Raw genomic sequence first — 22,326 nt, forward strand, 5'->3', positions numbered from 1 at the left:
TATCAATTTAATGAAATTTTATGTAATATGATGCAATTTATAATAATAATTGGGTAATTTGATTTCAGTCTCCGTATTTTGGCTTAGAGATTTTCAAATAATATAAATTTTTAATTCAAATTTTTAGTCAAGCCAATTTTAAAAAAATAATTAATTCCCATGAAACTCAGTAATGAATTATTATAGTTCAAGTAGAACAACACAATAATTTTCAAAAGCTGATTAATAATAAAAGATTATTAAATCAAAAAAGTCATATATATGCTGCGGTCATACATTATTTGAGTATAATAAAATGAATAAAAGATTCAAAAACTCTCGCTAAATTTAAATAAGAAGGGAGTAAAATTTATTACACCAGCATTTACCATTATTATATGTGAAAGGAAGAGGCAACTACTGCGGCGTATTTTCGATAACAAGTGCGATGAAAAAAATTCAAGGTTTGCCGGTTTCTAAAAATAGCCTCTCTCTTTGTATTCGCTCTCGGAGACTCAAAGTGCGAATACCAATTTAGATTCGAGTCACGTGAAAAACGATGTGTCTGGTGTCGGTGTACAGCGACAACCGCAACCAATCTTAAGCCAAAAAAGCGTAACTTGAAAAAATTCGGCCCGCCTCCAAGTCACAAAAACGATCCGCGGCCGAATCTGCACGTCAGTCGCCGGCAAAGCGCGGACCGAGAAACTGGAGGTGTATAATATAAAGTAAAGGGGCCAGCCACACTTGACTTGAGCACGTCTGTCTCTGGCGCGCTTTGAAATGGGTCGACTTTCGAATTTGTTCGCGATCCTGCGCTCTCCGTCCGCGGACAGCAACGCCTCCGCGTCGCCGACCGAGCAACAAAAACACAACAACTGCACAAATCGCAGGGTGTTCGGTCGCGGGGTCGGCAACATGAAATGCGTGCTCATCTTTGACCATTTGAACGACCTGATCTACTCGAAATGCGACAAAAGATTCGCTCACCACGTCAAGAAGCTCGCCCGCATCCAGGGTCTCATCCCCGAGACCGAGACAAAGGTGAGAGTTCGTTCCGAGAGCACCTTACCGTCATGTGATGCACGTACTTTAATTTAATATTGTTGCCTGACAGGTTCCTGTCTCTTGGCAAAAATTAGCATGTCTACAGACATAACTTAAACAATTTATATTACGATTCAAGGGACTTAATTCCTTATATTTTATTTAAATTATATCTTTTTAAAAAAACATTTTAATTTATTTTAGTATTGTATGAATATTAAGATTTTAATGTTATTTTTTTTATGATAAAAGACAAAAATTTTTTATTAATAAATTTTAATATTTTCTACCTGTCTTAAATTTTTTGTGAAATTTGTTTATAATGTAAAATTGAGTCTTTGCTGTTGTCCTAAGGTAATAATAACATAATATATAAGTTAAAACTAATTCAATTTTGCAGGATGTTATTTTATTCTATTTTATTGAAGTGAAAATATGTTTAAAGAAAAAATATTTTACTATAAACGTCAACTATAAACTCGTTTTTGGCTTACTTAAAAATTCAAAACAAACATTGAATACATTTCAGATAATCACTAATCAGATAAAACAGTCTGGTTACTAATAATTTTAATTTTGTTTGAAAAGAATTATTGCATCTTGCATCTGATAACAAAACAAGAAGGATTTAATCACAGGGTTAACAATAAAAATAATTTTTGGTGTAAAAGTGTGAAATTTCATATTATGTAATTCAATTTTAGGACGACGAGGAAAAGTTTCTTGGCCTGAGCTCAAACGTGATTATGCAGCTCTTTTCGCCAATTGTCACGTCGCAGAGGATCATGAGCTGCCAGTTTGGTAATTCGTATTCCTCCGTGCAGTGCCAGGACGGAACTTCTATGGTTTTTGATGAGGTAATTACTTAGTCTCAAGGCTAGAAACAACAAAAGTTTGCGTGAATTCACTCATGCAAATCTGCTTGCTCCTTTTACCAAGGCCTAATAGTGATACCATTAAATGTATAAACATAACAGTGTTACTTTTGCAAATTGCATCAAGTAATTTCTGGAGTAACCGGTTTATAGTGGATGGATTCCCTTGCTTTCAGTCATTTTGAATCATATAATTTTCATATTTTTAGGTTAATGCAAAAGTTAAATTAACAAGAAGCAAAAATAATATAGGAATCAGGCAAAATCGTACAATATTTTGTTTATAAATTTATATTATTAGTTTTAATTAATTGTCCGCAAACACTCAAAACATTTTGCCTCTTTTTTATTATGATTTTACCGAACACTGACTGAACGTATTTTATTACTTGAGTTTCTATTTTGTTTGTATTTTTTTTTTTTTAAATTATTACCCACTTCCATATTAACTAACAATAATTTAAATATGGGAAGTTGCAGAGCAATAAAAATAAATTTTCAAAGAACCCTGATTTTAATTTCAATTTATTCTTCTCTTTTTATCCTTGGTTTTGGCAAGAGAACAAATAAAATCTTAAAACAAGCACAAGTAGCACAAAAAAAAATTATTTTTGACACTTTAATTAATTTTCCAGTACCTGGGCTACCTATTTGCCATGATAAGCACTGAGGACGTGGAAATAATGAAGAGAAACTTGTCTACCTGCATCGTTCTGGTCCAGCACGTTTGTGGTCCAGATGTGGCAATGTATTGAGATTTAATTGCAGCCAATTAGCACGGCACTTAAAATGCATTTTCAACTGTGCAGGCTGAAGAGAATTCCATTACGAGCGGAATTGCTGACAAGAATGATCGACGTGTGGGTTTTGCTGCGCGACTCGGAGCAGTCCTTTTTGGTTGAGGCCGTCGAGCAACTGAGTGTCAACCCTGAAATCACAATGGCCACCATGAAGGCCCTTCAGGAGGCGTGCGACCGGCTCAAAGGAGCCACCGACTTCAACCGAATCCACGCCGCCGTTTTTGTGGAAAACAAATTTTTGTCGCTCTACTCCAGGTTTGATTCGCTGATCAAATTTTAATTTTCACTAAGTTTTTCCCCAATTAGCCGAGGAGCCCAAGATCTGACGCCTGCAGACATTTTGTTTCTAACCCTGTTGACTGAGGTTTACCAGCCGGTTTTGAGCAAATCCAAGACGGCAGAGGCCAAGCCACTGCCCCCCGAAGAGGAGGAGGATGAGTTTTTCAGCCCGATGGACAGTCCGAACAATTCTCGGAGAAACTCTGGCAAGGACACCTCGCGACCTCTGCTTCTCCGTTCTCCAAAGAGCAAAGTTTCTCTCAACACCCCTCTATCTGGCAGCAATTTGGCCCTTCTTCTTGGGTCACCCCCTGGTTTCAATCCGCACGTTGTTCATGTGGCCCCGATTTCGGAAAAAGTGGCCCTTGTTCTTGTATTAGAGGTGAATTTTTATTTAAACCCCATTGCATTTAATTAAAATATAAATTACTTTAATTCCTAATAGAATCCCAATTTGGAAGACACTATTTAAGTTCATTAAATCATTTTTTAGACTGGAAGCACCAACATATCAGTCGGTCTGTGGGAGGCCTGCCATGCTTTGAACTCGCTCCAGTCTCTGCAGCTGCAAAAGGACTTGAGTGGCGTGAAGGCCACGACTGAGATTTTGGACGGAGGAGTAAAGAAGATTCTCGAAGGTTTGAAGAAAATTCGCTCATTGGGACCAGACTACGAAAGGTGCCACCGACAGCTTACAGCAAATTGGGACTTCCTTCGAAAGTGAGTAAAATCTACAAATTAATTATAGTTCAAAATAATTAAGTTTGAGATTAAAATATGAAAAATTGTTATAAAAAAAACTTTAATAAAGACCGATTTACATTATAGTTTTTAATGTTTTTATGTTGAGCATGACTGGTAGTAAAATAAACTCGTTAAATTAACAAAAATTCTTTAATTTTTCAACAAGGACTAAAGCTGTTTTTCTTCTTTTTGTAAATAAGTATAATTTTATTTAATTATATTTATTTATTTAATTTGACCTCACCGAAAATTCCACTCTATTCTCTAACTATTATTTAAATGGCCATTGTTCTCATTTTATAAAATAGGCTCTTTCTTATTCCTTACATTCCATTTTTGGCACTCATAATTATTATTTTTTTTTCAAAAGAATTTAAAAATGTTAAATCTGTTTCAGGAAATACGTTGAGCTAATCAAGTCGCAGGACCTTGAGTGCGTTCTGCGGGTCGAGTCTTGTGGCATCAAATTCATGGAGCTCCTGTGCGAAATCTTCCGCCTCGTTTGTCTGGATCAAGCTGCGGTCACGCACTCGGCAGACCCGGCCAAGTCGGTTGCCAAAGCAGTGCGAGCCAGACTTGCCGACTTCATCGGCTTCCTCAAGGTCAAAGCCATGCGGAACTTCACGCTGGGCTCGAGGGCCACTTTGTCCATAAACAAATACCTAGAGGAGTTCCCAGGCTTAGTTCACTTTTTGTACATTGACCGCACAAACCATCGAGTGACGACGCCCAGCCTCGACTTCAGTTCCGAGGAAACCATGTCCCTCACCAAGAGGAAGGTCAGACCAGCAAATAATTTCAAATTGAATAAAAATTTACACATGAATTTGGCAGATTTGGGCCATGGTCGATTTCAGCAGAGCTCACCTGGTTGACGGACACATTTCCCTGATGTGGAAGGACACCACATTCAACTACGCTTACTTCCTGTGGTTCGAAGACTCTTCGGTATATTTAAAATTTTAGAAATTTATAAGTGGAATCTAAAATATTTTCCATTTTTCCACAGGGAGCGCCAATGAGGCCAAAGGTTTTTCCAACCGCTCATTTGAAAAATATGCCTCAGCCCGGAATTTTCTGCGGAGATTTTTATCAGTAAGATTTTTTAATATTTCTAACAAAATTTAACAAAAAATTAAATTATCATTTTTACAAAAACTAGATTTAAATGCCTAACTTGAACATTATGTGTGTTTCTAATAATTTTTAATTTTAGGAGTCTCATTGGCGCATGTTTTCCTAAAATCGCGCCTGGAAAAGTGCAGTGCTTTGAGCTGTTCTGTGTCCACTTGGGTTTGGCCACTTCTTCCTGCGTACTTGAGCACACTCGGCGACTGGCGGCTACAATTTGGGAAGTGACCGGAGTGCACGGGAACCCAGCAGATCTCTTGTAAAATTTTACAAAAGTTTTTAGTCTAGATTCACTAGATTCATGTCTTATTCCATTTAAATGTGATTATTATTGTTGAAATATTTCAGTTGCTTATATAATCAAAACGATATTCTTGTCGAATAAGAAAAAAGTGTTCTCTATTAACTTTGCCATATATTTTCTCAAAGTAATACTTGTTCATTCTAACTCAATGTGTAAAGTAATGTGTTTCTTAATGAAACTGTTCTCAATTCCAAGGAGAGGCGAAAGAAAGCATGCAAATTCTAGTCTTTAAAGCAGCTTTTTAGTGTACAAAAAATATTAATCTAGTTTTACACTGGCCAAATATTTAATCCTCTTCTGATGTGCGGTTTTTTTTATGTTTTCAATGGGTTCAATAAATACGCTCAGCTTTTGAGCCAATTTAAACTTCACCCGGCGTGATTGTTTTGAACAACCTCAAACGAAAATATGTTAGGAAATATATTTATCTTGTGGGCAGAGGGATCAACGTGCAGCACGCGCATTTATTAATTACACACCTGCGTTATCTTTAGTGTGGGTGAAACTGGTTTTATTGTTTGTGCTGTTATCGCTGCCAACGTATTGAGGATTAAAAGGAAGATTTTGATCTACAACCGTCTGTAATTTTATTGGAAGAAACCGTCGTGTTTCTGTTTAATAAACGGGCACTATCTTAATCCATTTCTCGTCGGCTCAAAATTTTTTGCACACACAACTTTCTGACAGTAATTGAGTAAGATGGATTATTTTTGTACCCAAAAGATTAGTGAACTTGTCACAGAGTGCTGTCTGTCATTGTTACTCCAAATGAAAGTCGTAATTTGCAATCTTAAGCTATATGAAAGGTGTTACATTTTTGATTACATCTTTCAGGGAAAGAAGAGATGTTTTTATTATCTCTAAAACATGCCTGTCATGACAATGCTAATTTTCATCTTGAAGAGCGCCTATTAATGTGATTGATTGATTTGGATATTTGCTGATTTTTGCAAAGTCATTAAACAATAGATTTGAAAATCCCGTTTATTGCTGAATTTACATAATTCATAGTAAACCTTTGAAGGTATTTCATTAAAATTTTGTTCTTCGCTTCTTTTCCGGGCCAAAAAGCGCAAAGAATTCTCGTTTCGCTCACTTTAGAGACTGAAATAAAATTTTAAACTATATATCCTGTATGTATTTAAAATTCAGCATTGTTAAAATATTGTAGTTAAATTTCTTTAATCCTTGTTTTTTTAAGAAATTATGCATAGAAAGCACAATAGGCAAAATTTTATTCATATTTATTTTCTGGCACTCAATTTTGAATTCATGCTTAATTGCTATTTTTTATCAAGGAATTTTCCTCAATTTCTGATGATCGATACAACGTTTCTAGCAGCTCTTTATATTAAATTATTATAAATTGACTTTCTGCTCAAAAAACACACAAAAACAGTTTTAAGAGCGCTCCATTGATCCTATTTTTTATTATTTGATAGCGATTAAGGGTTTCTCATGGACGTTCACAGAAAAAAATCTCAAACAAACTGAAATGATAAGCGCGCTCGCTTTTATAGTTTTAGCACAATTCCTCGTAATCAGCATACAACGCAAATGCGAAAGAACGCATGTGTGTTATGAGGTAACGTCATTGCATTTCTTCGAGAAGAGCGCAATCTACTTTTATCTCTAAATAATTTTAGATTTAGTCTAACCTAAATTTTTAAATGGAGAGTTTGGTGGAATGAGAATAAAATTAATTGTGATAAAATGCGTGATAAATAATTTATCTAAAGTTATTGATCCAAGTATCAATTCATATTTTTTTTTCATCTATCAATATAAAAAAATGCATTACTTGAGGATTTCACAAATAAATTCCTGAATCTTTGCAAAATAAAGGTTAGACGTTTAACCATATCAGTTAATACTGTAGAAAATTAAATTACATAATTATTTGAAAAGCTCGTTCAAAATTACATCAGAAGACCTGTCTCTTCAAATAAATTATTTAATTCCAATTCTTAATGTTATAAATTGTGAACTGCAAAAGTTATACAAACTAAACGTAAGTTTAATACAAAAATTTATAGAATTTCAATAATAAAATCAGGAAAAATTTAAAAATTTATTTTTCGTTATTAACTTAATATTGTTAGCTATGATTATAGGTCGCTTTTCAAGCACACATAGATGCATCAGGTGGAAAATTAGCGAGGTGGCTGTGATTCGCACACTCTCTAAAGTTATTTTGTCAAACGGCGGTCGGTGGGTCGGTCAGGTGACGCGGCGTGCAACGCGAACAGCAAATTACGCAAGGCCTTTCGGAGGAGGAGCCGCGCCGCTGATGCTGTTTATGATGGCACTGTAAAAGATGTTAACCAAAAAATACGCACACCAGTCGCACTGTGGGCGCCACGCTAGTCGCACGCCAATTTTAAATCTGCCCATAGCCAATCAGAGATCACTTTTCAGCCAAAGTCAACCAACACATTCACCAAAGGGAAAAATGACTGCGATAAATACCATGGTGAGTAAAATAGTTTTTTCCAATACATATTTTTAAAAAAAAAACCAACATCCAATGTATGTCTCCCTCGAACAATTTTTCTCCAAATTTTGAATATTTATTACAATATGATTTAATTTTAATCGATATAATTAAATGAAATTATAAAAATTAAAAACCGGTTTGTTGCTAATTTTTTGAGGAAAAATAAATATGCAAAAAAGCTACCAGCACAGGTTTTGCTCTTGGCGCGTGGTTTGACCTTGCTTCGTAAGTTATGCTCACAAAATACGTCACTGGCGAACTATATAAAAAGTTTGCATTTCGACTGGAGGCTGGCGCCGCATCGTTGAGAGGCTCGGCCTCTGGATTTTCACTCCGCAGAAAAAAAAATAAAATTTGTTTGATTTTAATCAAGACCAGTGGAGAGTAATATTTAAAATATTTTTAAATATTCTATCCTCAGACAGACAATAAAACACAACGCACAATTGTGTGACCCTCAGAGTGTGGGTATTTTCGACCACACCGGGTCCTTTGCATACTTGGAGCGCGGCCCAGTCGAACGGCCCCGTGCCAAAGTGAAATAGAAAAGAGGCACAAAATACTTTTTCACGTTTTGTCAATGAAACAGGGAAAATTGCTGTTTGCTTTCAGTGAGGAGAGTTACTTTTTTACTCTCATTGAAGCAAATTTACTTTTAAATGAAAATAAAAATTTTAAAAATTAATGTTTTTGCTCAATCGATTTATAAATAAAACCACCTCCTAAATAAGAACAAAATTGATTTTACAAATATTTTTTCTAATTGCATCACTATTTTGAGTATTGATTTTTTCCGCGAAGGTGTGTAATGCGCATTTGGAATTTCACCATCAACCCTCCATGTGTGCGGTATTGATTAGACGGACTCTGATTACATCAGTTTAATTTTGCAATCAAAGAAATTCTTATTGACAAGTACTTTCACAGATGGCACAGTAATCGACTACTTTCGAAGAAATGAATCGACGTGCCGTTCGTCAGATACGCGTTCATTCAAAGAAACCCTTTCTATCCCGATCGAGCTCCTCCACCAACAGGCACGTGCGCATTTCAAGACAAGACGCAGCTTGTTATAAAAAAATAAACAGCAAGGCCTGAAATCTTTGTCTCAGATGAATCTAAAACTAATTAATTTCGCCACTGCTGTCTTATGTAAAAAGAAACTTCTGCCGCTCTTGACAAACGAAAAAGGTTATCAGCGGTGCCAAAAGTTATAGTTGCGTCTGCGATGATAAAAGAGTTGAGAGTTTTTTTCATGCTAATTTATTGTCCACTCAGTTTATGTGGCCTTGGTGGATAAAAATATATCGAAACACTTTTCGAACCCATGATGCTTTTGACCATTGGTGATTGGTGCTTTTTCAAAAAGACTCCGCCATCCGCCGATCCAAAAGTGATTCTATTTTCGTTTCGGCCGGAAGAGTTTCAAATTTGACCTTTATCGACCTTCGTCGGCGGCGTGATTTACAATAAGGCGTGAAGAAAAAAAATATGCAAAATAAATTAGCGTGACTTCAGGAAATCTCCTACACAAAAGAGGAAAAAATTTTTTTTTTATATAATTATTTAGCCAAGAATTGGTGACATTGATTCAAATAATTATCAAGTATATTATTTCTTTGTATCAGAAAGTAAATTTCAAAGAATTATACAAAACAAAAGCAAACTGTACAAGAGGTGTGTGTGTTTGCAAAGAAGGCGCGTGTTATATATTTATTTGCATTGGAAATTATTATACTCTCCATTCTTCCGCCTGGAAGTTCACCTTGCCGCAGGGCAAAATTTAGCACCGCACTGCACAGGTGTGTGGCATTGTCTTTCAATTCTTTCGCTTTGATATAAACGGTGCACGCTTTTTTTGCGGAATGAACTGCGGAAAAAGGCGACATTTATCACTACAACCGCGATCTTCGGATTTGACCTCAGCAGCTACTGATTAAATTCAAAGACCGCAAGGACTAGATTTTTGTTCAGAAATCGCGGCTTCCTCACGAATCAAGTGTTAATTATTGAGAATAGGTTTAATAAAAACGTAAAAATTGATTTTTTTTAAATAAATTTACAATAAAAATATTCAGTGCAGAAAATTTAATTAAACCTGTGAAGCGCAACTAAATAAAATAAATGACATGCACTTAATTTCCAGATAAATCTCTTTTTATTTTTAACTATCCATAGTTGATTCAAGCTTTTTTGCATAATTACATGTGTCACTTTTAATTTGTATGTGACACGAAATGGGATTGGCAGCCGAAAGCGCATAAACGGCGCGCATTGTTTCTTGTTGGGATTCACCAAACCGCCGCGCGACAACGTCTGACCTCACCCATACATTTGTAAATACCAAAGTTTGCAGACTAACTGGTTTTAAAAACCAGTATCGGTAGAATCAGCGCGGAAAATCCAAATGTACCTGGCAATTTCAAAGGTCCATCCTTTGCTTGTTCGCGTGACACGTGGGCAAAAATATAAAAAAAATCCCAGTATTTTAATTGCGATAATTTTTTCATATAAAAAATCGTGCGGCTGCTGCACGCAATATAGGGAGTGGCTTGTGGCTTGCTTTGTCCACTTTTTATCAAAAATTTTCCTCTTGTGTAATTGCTAAGTTTGTTCTCGTCAGGCTGACCGTGAAGTTTAAAAAAAAATGTTGTGTCGGTGCCACCAAGCATTGCACCATATCGACGAGAATCTCCTGCGGCCCCTAGAAATTATGCAACGTTTGACACTATTCCATCATCCCTTAACATTTCATCTACGTAAACGTTTAAAAGTAGCAGCTAAGGTTGAATCGTTGTTCAAGATTCATCTATTTATTTTATAAACTATAAATAAAATAAATAAATATTTAATTCAAATGTTAATAATTTGAGTTTATTTAATATTATTATGAATTTTAATTATTTTACCCAGCATTAATTGAAATGTTGTTGAAAACTAAATTTGCGCGATTAGATTGCTTTGCTATTAAATTCTGTTGTACGCACCGCATCAATAAAATTCAACTTTCTTTTCGTTGTCACCTGGTTGTCACTCAATGCTTTAATTGCACAAATCAAACCTGAATTGCGATAATGTGTTTTTCATCTGTGCCAAAACAAGTGTCAGATAAACTAGGCGTGTTTAGCACAGTGGTACTGGTGCTAGAATAAAAAGTGGTTTTCGCGCCCTTCTTCGTTTTGGTTGTTGGCAAGTGCTGGCGCCAAGCACTTTAATCAGGGACATCAGGGTAATTCTTTTGGTCCCGCGCGGCACAATGAAAATGTGATGAAATTCGAAACCGCCTTGAAATTTAAGCAGGGGGGCGCTTTCCGCGTTTCGCTAGAGTAATTCTTGTCTGCATTTTGAAACTAGCTAGTTTGTTAGAAAGAAAAAAAAAATCCTGCAAAAATTAGGGGTGGTTATTAAAAATTCCATTTTCATTTTCTTATTTTTAAGTTCGCGTTTTTTAAACCTTTTTTAATATATTTATTTTATGATCATAATTCATAAAAGTGATAATTGTAATTTAGAGAATTAAGTTAGAAATTTTTGAAATTTAGCCCAAAAAACTTTTTCACAACCCTGGTTTTCTCGCCGAGTTAAAATTTTTCTGGAAAAATGCTGACATAAATCTAACAATAAAAAAAATCATGTATCCGGCTTTACAAGCTATAAAAAAAAAATGTAAAAATCGTGACTGGACTTGCGCCAATGAATGGAAAGTGTCCGCGCAAATTAGTCGCAATAATGTCGATCATTCGCGAGATCTTTGCACTGGCTGGCAATTAAAGGCTTTCTCATTATCACTGCATATTGACACCAATAAAAATATAAAAGCCACGTTATATTATAGCGACGTTTGTTGTTGGCGGCTGATGTAATGCACCAGCAGGTCAACGTGCACCATTGCTTTGCAAAGGTCACCTTGAAGGACGTCGTTCCCTCCAGCGGCAAACTCGACACACCCCCGAGAACAGGCAACCCCTTCCGCGCCACTTGTATATCGCCGGATCAATACCGGTGACGTCACAAGGTGCATTATTCAGCGTGGCAGAAATTCGCCTCAACCTAAACTAGGCTGTGGAACTGCGACGCGAAATCGACTGATATTACATAATCGGAAACATTGACATTAAATATTAATAAGAATACAATTTTATTTTCTACAAATGTAACCGGAAATTTAATTTTGTTAAATTTGAAACAGGTACACAAAATATATGAAGAGTAATAAAAATATTTCCTTTTTATTAGCAAATTGAATCATTTTTTTCATAACTTTCAATTAAAAAAAGGTAAATCGGAAAATAAATTGCAAAGTTACGATTTAAAAAAACCTTATTTAAACTTGATATTTAAATAAATTTTTTGACAATTAAGTGGTAAATAAAATATGTACAAAATTTCCTTTGCTGTTGAAGATAACAAACAAGGAAAGTGATTTCATTCATCGTCATTGGCTGTACAGCAGAAAAACTTCTACGTGATAGGAAATCCCAAGTGCAGAGAATGAGCAAAGGTGAACTGGATTGTCCTTTTTAATAGCAAAGATCATTTAACAATAAATTTGTGTTGCTTTCTTTTCCAATCAATCGATATTTGATTGATATTCCATAATCAGTAAACCCATCCAATATAAAAAACGGTTGAGGAAAATATTTCTTGAAATTCCAACAGTTCAAAGTTTGATATATGAGAATATGAGTGTTGTTTTGATAAAATTGAATGCATAGAAACTAATATTTTTCTATGCTGTCGCATAGTTTAGTCGTTTTAATTACTTCTAGAGACATTTAAGTTTGTTTATACTACCATGAGCTAGCTTTATGTTTATACGCGGATTAGTCACAAGAAAGGGTTAAAGTCTTGCTTTCGTCGTCGATGTTGTTGCACTTAAAAGTTTTTCTTTGACACAGCAGACGTCCTACTTATTTAATTTGTCTTATCGTTGAGTAAGTTGGAAAGGAATAATGATAATAAATGATAGGTGTTTGCTCTGCTTATCAAAAAGTCTGCGCTTTCACAGGTGCCGGCACATTATTATTTCCTGATATTTCTCGGGCTTACCTAACAAAAAACACCACTAAAACATTATGTAGAAAAGTACACAAAAATTTAAGATTAAAACACAAATTATAAATAATAGCTAAAATGAGTTTAAATCAATTTAACAATTTGAGTATTTTAAAAACACAAATTTTAAATATTTGCTGCAGTTTAAGACTCTAATTTTGCATATAAAAACATATTGGAAAATAATAATAAAAAAAAATGAATAAATTTTAATGATTATTTCTATGAAACTTTTTAAGCAAAAAAATTAAATACTGGTGCGCATCTTTTAATGTGTGCTGGTTATTACGGAGAAATTCATTGACCCCTGTCAAGGGTGCGTTTGCGTGCGCAAGGGGTTGAATGGGGCAGGGTGGGGAGAGGGGGGCCCCGTCGGCCGGAGGCTCGCACCGCACGCCCCGTCGCTGCGCCAATCGCGTTCTCCGAGGCGCTCCTCCATCGGTGGGGGCCGTTGACGTCAGCACAGACACTATTAAGCCAGGCAGGCCAAAGTGAGAATCGCAGCCGCAGTTGGGAAGCATAAGCACGGACAAAGCAGCCCGCGTTGAGTGCACCGGTGCACACGCCGAACCCAAGAACACACACACACTGCAGTCCGCCGCCGCCATGAGGGATTACACCGACGCCAACAACAAGGCGGCCACCGCCAGAAACAAGCGGCCAAAACCCACCGTGAGTACCTAAAGCAAGGGTGCGAAAATAATAAGTCCACCCCCATCTCTTCCGAGAGCGAGAGTAAATTTTTCGCGATTTTTTTTTAATATGTTATTTTATTATTATTGTTATTTTTTTAAATAAGATTCTTTCGGCCTTGGGGTTTATTTTGGGTGTTGGTTGACGTGACAGGGTGGGCTCTTGTAGGGGTTGTTGCCTCGCATCCCTCGTGTAAAGGGCATTGAGGACACACGAAATATCGACTGCGCTCGATTCGGGGGTGTGGAGCGAGAAGCTCTCTGCGGAGAACGCAGCGCGCTTTTCAAACTGCTCCGGCTCCAGTTTTTTGGAATTAAAACGCAAATGACGTCCGCGAAATTAGTTAATTTTTATCAAGCTGGTCGCTCAGTTGTAACTCAATTTTTGAAGAGGAAGAGCAGGACTGAAGGGTTATCAACCCCTCGAGCAATATTTTTATACAGTGTGTGTATTGTCTTCTGGAAAAGAGCAGAAGCTGTAGAGAGGAGCGCGAGAATCGAACTAGGCGGAAGTGGTCGATTTTATTATATTTGATAAAATAAAACAATAATTATATAATATATTTAAAAATTGAATAAAATTGGAAGCGCAAAATCCCTTAAAAGTTATAATATTATTGTCCATGCTAATTCATTAAATTCTCAATTATTTAGTGGAAGCAAAATTGATTGAAATAAGCAAAGGAATTAAACTAGATTAAAATGCTTCAATATTGTTTACACCATAGAACAGAAAAATTAAATATTCCATTTGAGGCACAAACAACAACAATTCTCCCGTTGAGCATTAATTAGTGGTAGTTTTTTAATTGCATAATGTTAAAACTGTTTTACTTGTAGGAATTATATTTAATTTGAACTATGTAGGTTATATTTTTTGCATCTTTTCGATAATTTTATTCCAATGAAAGCTCAATTGTCTGCGGTTAGAGATTTATATAAATTTTTTGTTTTATCTTTTGAAGTAATAATTATTACTCACTTATAAGATAATGATTGGCAGTAAAAGTGAATTTGTATACTTTTACATTTACATTATGTATGTGACTGGCATCACGAGCGCGTGCTATTTCCAGCCGCATGAAATGAAATAAAAGCACCTAGAAAACAGCTTGGTGAGTGTCAAATAAGGCGCACTCGCGGTCAGTTTTCTTTCTCGAGATGAAAGTTTGTGTTTTTCGGTCGGAACGAAGCTGATTTCAACAGTTTTGGGACCGAAAGGTGATTCCAGTTTGCTGCCTCTCGTTCTCGTCACGATAAATAATAGTAAAGCACACAAGGCCTTGACCCCAGCCGCGAGTGTAACAAGGAAAGAGATGCATGTTTTCATGTACATTATATAAACGAGCACATACCATTCATTGATTTTACAAGCTGCGACGTAAAATCTCACAATCAGCAGAATGATTTCTCACTATTAACTCTTCAATTATAATTCAAAATTATCGCGTCACTTTTTTCTGAGGTCGTAGGTGGGTCTGTATTTGTATATAATATTTTTTTTAAACAAAATATTGATTAAATTTGTAGCTCACAACAACAAAATTATTTATCATTTAACTGAAGTAAATGAGAATATGCTCATAATCAATTAAAATTTTAAGAATTCTACAAATGCTATTTATAATTTACAAGAAAGAAAATTTTTTTTTAAAGTTTATTCTAATAATTTAAAAATAAAATTTTAATAAAATACTTTTTATAATTTTATAGTTAAATTTACACACCAAATGGGTGATTATAAATTAAAATTTTTATTTTTAGATAAAAATTGCATTTATTACTTATGGATAATGGTGTTCAAATTATTCAGATTTTATTTTTTATAAAAAATTTCAATTTGTATGATTTATTCAAAATTTATTTGTTTATGTTGTTGTTTTCTTACTTTGGGTCAATCTCTGGACATGGAGCCAAATAAAAATAAAAAAAAACATGCACTTTCTGGCTGACCTACATAATTTCTAAAATTGCACTGGGCTGTTAGCGCAATATGTCTGCCGCTGCAGCTGGTTTTCCATAACATTTCACCACGTTCACCACTGCGATCACTGAAAACGTATATTATGCGCTTTTGCCTTCAACCGCTGTTTTTTGTTGCGTCTGATTTGCCTAAACGCGAGTCTAAAAAAAGATTCTTTCAATGTCGACAGCGAACGCTATGCGTGATCAAGATCCGTCCGGAAGTGGGCCAGAAACGTCCCCACACTGACGTTTTTAGAAGATAATTACATGAAATCATTTTATTTATTTATTTTCCTTTTAGTTAAAAGACATTAAATTATCCAGGCTGGGCATTTAAATAAAAATTGTGGAAATTAAATATTTCAAGGCCAAATATTTTACAAGTCATTTAATTTCGCATTCCGTTTTCCTGTCTGGTTGTTTGACTGATCGGTTCGTGAAAGTCCTTGTTGGTGTCGGCAGCACTCCACTGTCACCGGAGCGTGTTTTTATATTTTATAGCAGAGGGACAAATTAGCGGTGCGGCGCCTATAGCTCGAGGAAGTGAAATTATGCAACTGACCAATGTTCTTCCACTTTCCTGCGGTCATATTCAACGTTATAATTTTTATGGCAGCAGAACCAGTTTAAAACAATTTAAAGCCAAGAATAAATAATATAAAAATTGTTTCGACCGCAACATGTTGCGATTGACGGCTGGGTGCCATTGAACTGATTAATATTTTCAAGGCGAAAATATATCATGATCGATTAAATACGTTGCGATTTGCCGGAACACAAATCACTTTCAATGACTTTGAGCTCTCAATTATTATTTAACAAAAAACGAAAGAAGCTGATTAGCAGGAAATTAAAAAATTATAATGAAAGCGCATAATAAAGTCTCTTTTAACTTTGATTTTTTAAATGTTAAACAGGTCAGTTTTTTCATATTTTTATTTAAAATTACATGAACTTTTGTTTCAATTTTCATTCTTATGTATTATCAAAGATTTAAATACTTGAAAGGCATTTTAAAATTTTTATAAATTATATTTTTAATATCATTATATAAATTAAAATTACAATTTATAAGACGATATTAAAATATTTAGTTTATTTCTAAATTTTTTATATGAAACTGTTGCTTTTTGTGAACAATACATTTTATATAATTTAAACAATCAAAATTTAAGTTAATTTCTTTACATTGTTTTACCCAGTTGTACCGATACGCAAACCCATTGTTAAAATTACCCAGTTTTTAGCAACTTTTGCAAAATTTCCATTTCCAAATGAGCGCCACGCCTTTGACAATGAGTCACATTTTACACCGACGGCGAGTCGTTTTCGCCGCCAAGGAGAGCAAAACGAGTTTGTTCGTCGCCAAAGTAGACGCTCAACAGAAACAAAACTGCCTCTTTTAACTTGACGAAATTTGTTCTGTTCTCAGGTTAAGGAGCGTTTGCAAGACCTGGTATTGAGCACAGAACAGGTGCTCGAGATCAAGAGCAAATTGAATCACGAGATCGAGCGAGGCCTCGGCAAGGACACGCACGCTTCCTCCTCTGTCAAGTGCTTCATCACCTATGTTCAGGACCTGCCCAATAGCAAAGGTATGCACATTTTTTCAAAAAGATAATTTCAGCATGAAACTAAAATGAAATGAACAACTTTTAACTGGCCACATAAAAAAAAAATTAAAAGACTAATTTAAAAAATTTGTTTTAATTAGAGAGAGGAAAGTTTCTCGCCCTTGACTTGGGAGGCACCAACTTCCGAGTGCTTCTCATCACCCTGGCCGAGGGCTCGCACTTTCACATGGACTCCAAAATCTACGCTGTGCCCAAGGACATCATGCTCGGACCTGGCACTGGGGTAAATAAATTTTTTCTTAAACATTGTGCTCAGTTTTGAATTATAAATTTTCGCAGCTGTTTGATCACATTGCCGAGTGCTTAGCCGATTTCATGAAGGAGTACGACGTGTACAAAGAGAAGTTGCCCCTGGGCTTCACCTTCAGCTTCCCCTGCGTGCAGGAGGGACTCACCAAGGCCCGTTTGTCCACCTGGACCAAAGGCTTCAAGTGCGAGGGAGTTGAGGGCAATGATGTGGTCCAGTTGCTCAAGGACGCCATTGCTAGGCGCGGGGTGAGTCACTGATTTTTATTTTTTTTCAATAATATTTTTATTAAATCTTAGATTATTTTTTAAATATTTGGTGAAAACCGAATTTAAGAAGGATATTATTTTAAACTTTCTTTAGCCAGAATTTGAATTTTCAAAAAATTGCTATTTATCTTACAGGGCTGCAGAGATTTCTATTTTAACTCAATTTTTAAGTGTGTCTTTTGGTCTTTGTTTATATAAACGCAGGACGTGCAAATCGACGTGATGGCAGTTTTGAACGACACAACAGGCACCCTTATGTCGTGCGCCTACAAAAAACACAACTGCCGAGTCGGGCTGATAGTCGGTAAGGCCCACAGGCCTCGCGCGCATTTCATATTTTTTGGAGCAAACCGCCCTGCCTGCGCTTTATAATTATTTTCAGCCTGTTGGATCGCTCGCTGCATGGCCAGTTTTGGTTGCGGGTCATTTATCATTTTCATATAATAGAGGCGACGGAGTTTCTGCATATTAATTATCAATCAGGAGAGGAAGAATGCATGCTGAATGTATATCAATTTTAATATAAGTCTCATTTCCATTTCAAAAATTAATTTTGGGCCATAGGTAAAACTTTTAATATTTATTTAAAGTCCCTCTCCAGAAGCTATTTTTTGTTTGCAGGGACACAAAAATTTAAATAATATAGAATCAAAATCATAAAAAATTCATCCTCCTTAAAATGCAACTTTTTTGTTATCGCGATTCGATTTCAGTTGAGAAATTTGGCCTAGTTTATGAATTCTAGAAAAATTAATTAATGGAGAGGCTCTTTAAATTCCGAATTAGCTTTCCTATATCAGCTTCCCCACAACCCAGGCGAGGTCTATTGTTATTTTCGTAACTTTTACTCTCTGCGTGGTTGAAAACTATCTTTGCAAGTTTTACTTTGGCATTTTGTTTACCTCTTTATATGTTTTGCAAAGTCATTTTTTCGCCAGGAATTTGTACTTTCATTGTAATTATTATTAAACAGCGAGCTTGCTAGAGTTTACGATTCGAATTTCGCTGCCGCCGCATGTTGACCATGTTGACGCACACGTTTTATTTGACTCCTTCCAGTCTCGTCGCCGTCTACGTTCCTCATTATTTATTTACTTTCTGCCTTCACACTCTTCAGTGTCACTTTAAAATTTTACTTATTGTCAGTACCATATTATTCTTCCGTTTTTACGCAAATCTCTTATTTACTAGTCACGTAATTTATTTCGTCAATTTCTTTTTTTACGTTAAATTCTCTTTTACCTATAAACATTTTCTCACGATCCACGCTGTTTTGTAGGATGTTGCAATAGATGTGTGTGCCGTGCTAAACGACACCACGGGCACTCTTATGTCCTGTGCTTGGTGCAGGAATAACTGCAGACTTGGTCTCATTGTTGGTATGTTTTTTCGCATCCCCGAAAGTATTATTTTATTAATTTAAAATTGTCAAATAGTTCATTATGCATATATATTTAAATAAAGGTGCCCGTGCTAAAATAATTCGCTTCATACATCACTTTTAAATTTGCATGAAGTGCATGCTCGGTTCCAAATTAAACCTGTAGAGCTCCTTGCATTATTTAAAAAAAAAATGCGCCACTGATGAGCCGACGGAATTTTTTTCTAATTTGGTTCTTGTACTAAAGGCACTGGCAGCAACGCCTGCTACTTTGAAAAACTGGAGAACGTGCAATTGTGGGACGGACCGACTGAAGGTGTCCCTGACCAGGTCATCATCAACACCGAGTGGGGCGCGTTCGGTGACAACGGCGTCTTGGAGAACATTTTCACGGAGTACGACAGGACCATTGACAAAGAGTCCATCAACCCCGGAAAACAGCTGTGAGTTGTTTTTTTCCAAGAGAAAAGTTTTTCAAATTTTAAATTTGATAATTTTTCAGCTTTGAGAAAATGATCTCGGGCATGTACATGGGCGAGCTGGTTCGCCTGGTCCTCGTGAAACTGACCCAGGAAGGTCTTCTCTTCGGAGGAAAGTGCTCAGATGTGCTCCTTGAAAAGGGCAGCTTTTACACAAAATATGTCTCGGAAATTGAAAGGTGAGAAGAGATTTTGAAAACAATTAAAAATTAGATTTATTGATAATGGAAACCAGTGTTAATCTCGATGAAAAATAAATTTAAAAAGTAAGTCCCATACTGTTTGCAATTTGAAGCAAACTAAATCTTTTTTTAGATTATTAAAAATCTAGTTTTTATCTGCATGAATATTGATTTTATATTATATTAAACATCCATAAAACCATATATATACCCTTTTTTTAGAGAAAGTTTGTTAAAAAGAAATTACGAACTATATTTAATGAAAAATATAAGAAACTTATGATAAAAAGTTTTTGCTTATGGCTTGAAAGGAAAAAATGCAGATTTTTAACTTTTTACTATCATTTCAGTGATAAACAGGGAGAGTACCACAGCTGCACGCAGGTGCTTGAGGAGCTGGGTCTGGCCGGCGTGGCCAGCGATACCGACCTGGCCAACGTAAGGATAGTCTGCGAGCTTGTCTCTCGGCGGGCCGCTCATTTGACCTCTGCCGGAGTGGCCTGTCTGCTTGACCGAATGGGCGAGAAGGACGTGACAGTGGCTGTTGACGGCTCCGTCTACCGATTCCACCCTCACTTCCACCACCTCATGATGGACAAAATCGCAGAGCTCATTGACCCCTCCATCAAGGTACATTCCAACTTTTATAACCAATTCAACCACTTGAAGTCATTTAAAAACTTAATTAATTAAAAAAAAAAATTCCCACGGTTTTTATAATATTTAATACGATATAAAATCAATATGCACTTATTTGGTGTCAATTTAAAATTTTTAAGAGTTAATTAATATTAAAAGTATCTTAGTAACTCCAGGAAATTAAAATCAATCTATTAAATTTTACCGTAATTGAAACATTTGCATTCAAAAATAGAGAAACCATAATTATATATTAATAATTTAAATATTAATTTAGTAGAATTTTGATTTTGTGACAAGTTACTTTTTAAAATTCAATTTATTAACTTGTGTGTTTATATTGCATTTTATCAAAGTCCAATCTTTTTAGGCTAGTAGAGCATAATAAAAATTTAAATTTGGCCTAATTTTTTTGTTTTCATTATTTAATTATCATTTAAGTTAATTTTTATTTTATGCGTATCTAATTTAATAATTAAATGCGTGCATATTATTGTAATTAAGTGATTATTCCAACATCAATATATAATTTTTTGCAAAAAATGTGTTTTTAGTTTGACCTGATGCTGTCTGAAGACGGTAGTGGGCGAGGGGCCGCCCTGGTGGCGGCCGTGGCTTGCAGAGATCGGTGAATTGGCCGCCGGCCGGCATTCTGTACATATAGAGACATCGCAGATAGCAAGAATAAAAAAACGTTGTGTACACATGGCACAGCACAGCCAACATAGACTGATTTACAGAAAAAAGCAGCAGGAGAGAATAATAACTTTGCCGTACTTATGCAGGAAAGAAAATAATCACAACACTGAAATATCAAATCTGATTTTAAAACATTATTACTTGTGGGGATCTTTGTGTACTTAAACGCGAGCAATAATTGCGAGGCGGGTGTTCTCATTTAGGCCTATGTACACAATGACTCGAGGGAGGAAAAAGAAGCAGTGTGCGAAGAAAAAACTGTCGCGAAACTCTTTGCTGTGCCATTTTTGTTAGAGTCGTAAGTCCGAGTGCAGAGAAAAGTCCTCATTCCATTTCAAAAAAGAAATGTCAAAAAAGCAAGTTTAAACTTATTGTTAATGTTTTGAAATGAAGTTATAATATTTATAGTGCAAGGCTCTGGTAGTTTTTGCACGCGATCTTCACAGAGAAAGGAGAGTGGCCTCTTGATTCATCCCTCTCCTTTCTTGCAGAAGTTGAAATTGTAACATTTTTTGTCTAGAGATGAGTTAAACAATATTTAAAAGCAAGCTTGCCTGCAATCAAGTTGAAACTTAGGGGCTTAGGGGTGATTTTTTCATATATTGGTTAATTTTAACAGCAGGATTTTTAACAAATGGAGATGAGAATAATTTTGTGTCATTTTTAACAATGTGATAAAATTTTAATTGGTTGATATTTTGCTTCTGTATGAGATGATGATTTTATAGCACGTCTTAAACGTGGTTGATTTTTTTTCAATTTCTATGTATTTTCAAAATTTGGCCAAAATATATTTGTTCAATATTTTCTATCATTTTGAAAAATTATTAGTGCTTCAGAGTGATAAACTTATACTTATTGTAAAAACTAGAAGCACATTTTGAATAGAAAAATATAGTCGAATTAAAAAAAATGTTATGGGAAAAAGAACTAAAATTGTGTTAAAGTATTTACACGTGAGGGAGCACACACATCATGCAGTTGTTATCAAATCATAAAAATAATCAGGAGACCTATAATTTAAATCAGTTTGCTATTTTTTTTGCATTCGAAATTTTCAAAATATAATTAATTAAAATGGGAAAATTCAGATATGTTTCATAAATATTGAAAAAAGTAGCAGATGCCATTGTCTTCAAATCATTTAAAATGTGAATATATTTTTTTATGTAGTTGATACGTCATTTTCACGCAATCAATCTTGATTATTTAATTTGATCAATATAAGCAACAACATCAACAAAAACTACGCGTGTACAGACATGGAATGAGATGCATCACCTCTTGAGATCTGTAAAAATTCTCTTTGTTTTGTACTTATGGGAAACAGTTAATACAAAAGTTACATGAATAAAAGTGCATTGAAGACAAAATTATTTGCAGTTTCCGTATTTTCCATTCCATAAACCAATGTTTCAATAAATCATG

The 22,326-nt window shown here is 35.3% G+C and overlaps 2 protein-coding genes across 4 annotated transcripts; both read left to right on the top strand.

Moving 5' to 3' along the window:
- The first annotated feature begins 621 nt into the window (after positions 1 to 621).
- Positions 622 to 5,530, top strand: LOC132201675 (BLOC-3 complex member HPS1). Its single transcript, XM_059628036.1, has 10 exons — positions 622 to 1,023; positions 1,731 to 1,883; positions 2,537 to 2,649; positions 2,711 to 2,956; positions 3,008 to 3,362; positions 3,474 to 3,700; positions 4,122 to 4,503; positions 4,559 to 4,672; positions 4,734 to 4,819; positions 4,941 to 5,530. Exons 1-10 carry the CDS (start codon positions 763 to 765, stop codon positions 5,116 to 5,118), a joined length of 2,115 nt encoding a protein of 704 aa, XP_059484019.1. The 5' UTR covers positions 622 to 762; the 3' UTR covers positions 5,119 to 5,530.
- A 1,944-nt stretch (positions 5,531 to 7,474) lies between these two features.
- Positions 7,475 to 22,178, top strand: LOC132194128 (hexokinase type 2). 3 transcript variants are annotated; one of them, XM_059615235.1, is made up of 9 exons: positions 7,475 to 7,632; positions 16,801 to 16,963; positions 17,083 to 17,225; positions 17,282 to 17,497; positions 17,723 to 17,822; positions 19,147 to 19,342; positions 19,402 to 19,557; positions 19,911 to 20,190; positions 20,754 to 22,178. In XM_059615235.1, the coding sequence occupies exons 1-9, from the start codon at positions 7,477 to 7,479 to the stop codon at positions 20,829 to 20,831; spliced, it is 1,488 nt and encodes a 495-aa protein (XP_059471218.1). In that variant the 5' UTR covers positions 7,475 to 7,476; the 3' UTR covers positions 20,832 to 22,178. The 3 variants fall into 3 exon arrangements, with proteins under 3 accessions (XP_059471218.1, XP_059471209.1, XP_059471228.1); XM_059615226.1 differs by lacking the exon at positions 17,723 to 17,822 and adding an exon at positions 18,798 to 18,897; XM_059615245.1 differs by lacking the exons at positions 7,475 to 7,632; positions 17,723 to 17,822 and adding exons at positions 13,206 to 13,383; positions 18,798 to 18,897.
- Positions 22,179 to 22,326: the final 148 nt, after the last annotated feature.

The sequence above is a fragment of the Neocloeon triangulifer genome, unplaced genomic scaffold, assembly GCF_031216515.1.
Source record: "Neocloeon triangulifer isolate White Clay Creek 2 clone unplaced genomic scaffold, ASM3121651v1 ptg000001l, whole genome shotgun sequence".
Taxonomy (NCBI): domain Eukaryota; kingdom Metazoa; phylum Arthropoda; class Insecta; order Ephemeroptera; family Baetidae; genus Neocloeon; species Neocloeon triangulifer.

What these genes read in the sequence shown, in the direction of transcription:
- LOC132201675 (XM_059628036.1), top strand. Translation starts at nt 763, where the DNA reads ATGGGTCGACTTTCGAATTTGTTCGCGATCCTGCGCTCTCCGTCCGCG. An exon ending in TCCCCGAGACCGAGACAAAG is followed by an intron (nt 1,024 to 1,730) that starts GTGAGAGTTCGT and finishes ATTCAATTTTAG; the next exon opens with GACGACGAGGAAAAGTTTCT. An exon ending in TTTTTGTCGCTCTACTCCAG is followed by an intron (nt 2,957 to 3,007) that starts GTTTGATTCGCT and finishes TTCCCCAATTAG; the next exon opens with CCGAGGAGCCCAAGATCTGA.
- LOC132194128 (XM_059615235.1), top strand. Translation starts at nt 7,477, where the DNA reads ATGTTAACCAAAAAATACGCACACCAGTCGCACTGTGGGCGCCACGCT. An exon ending in TGACTGCGATAAATACCATG is followed by an intron (nt 7,633 to 16,800) that starts GTGAGTAAAATA and finishes TTCTGTTCTCAG; the next exon opens with GTTAAGGAGCGTTTGCAAGA. An exon ending in ACGCCATTGCTAGGCGCGGG is followed by an intron (nt 17,498 to 17,722) that starts GTGAGTCACTGA and finishes ATATAAACGCAG; the next exon opens with GACGTGCAAATCGACGTGAT.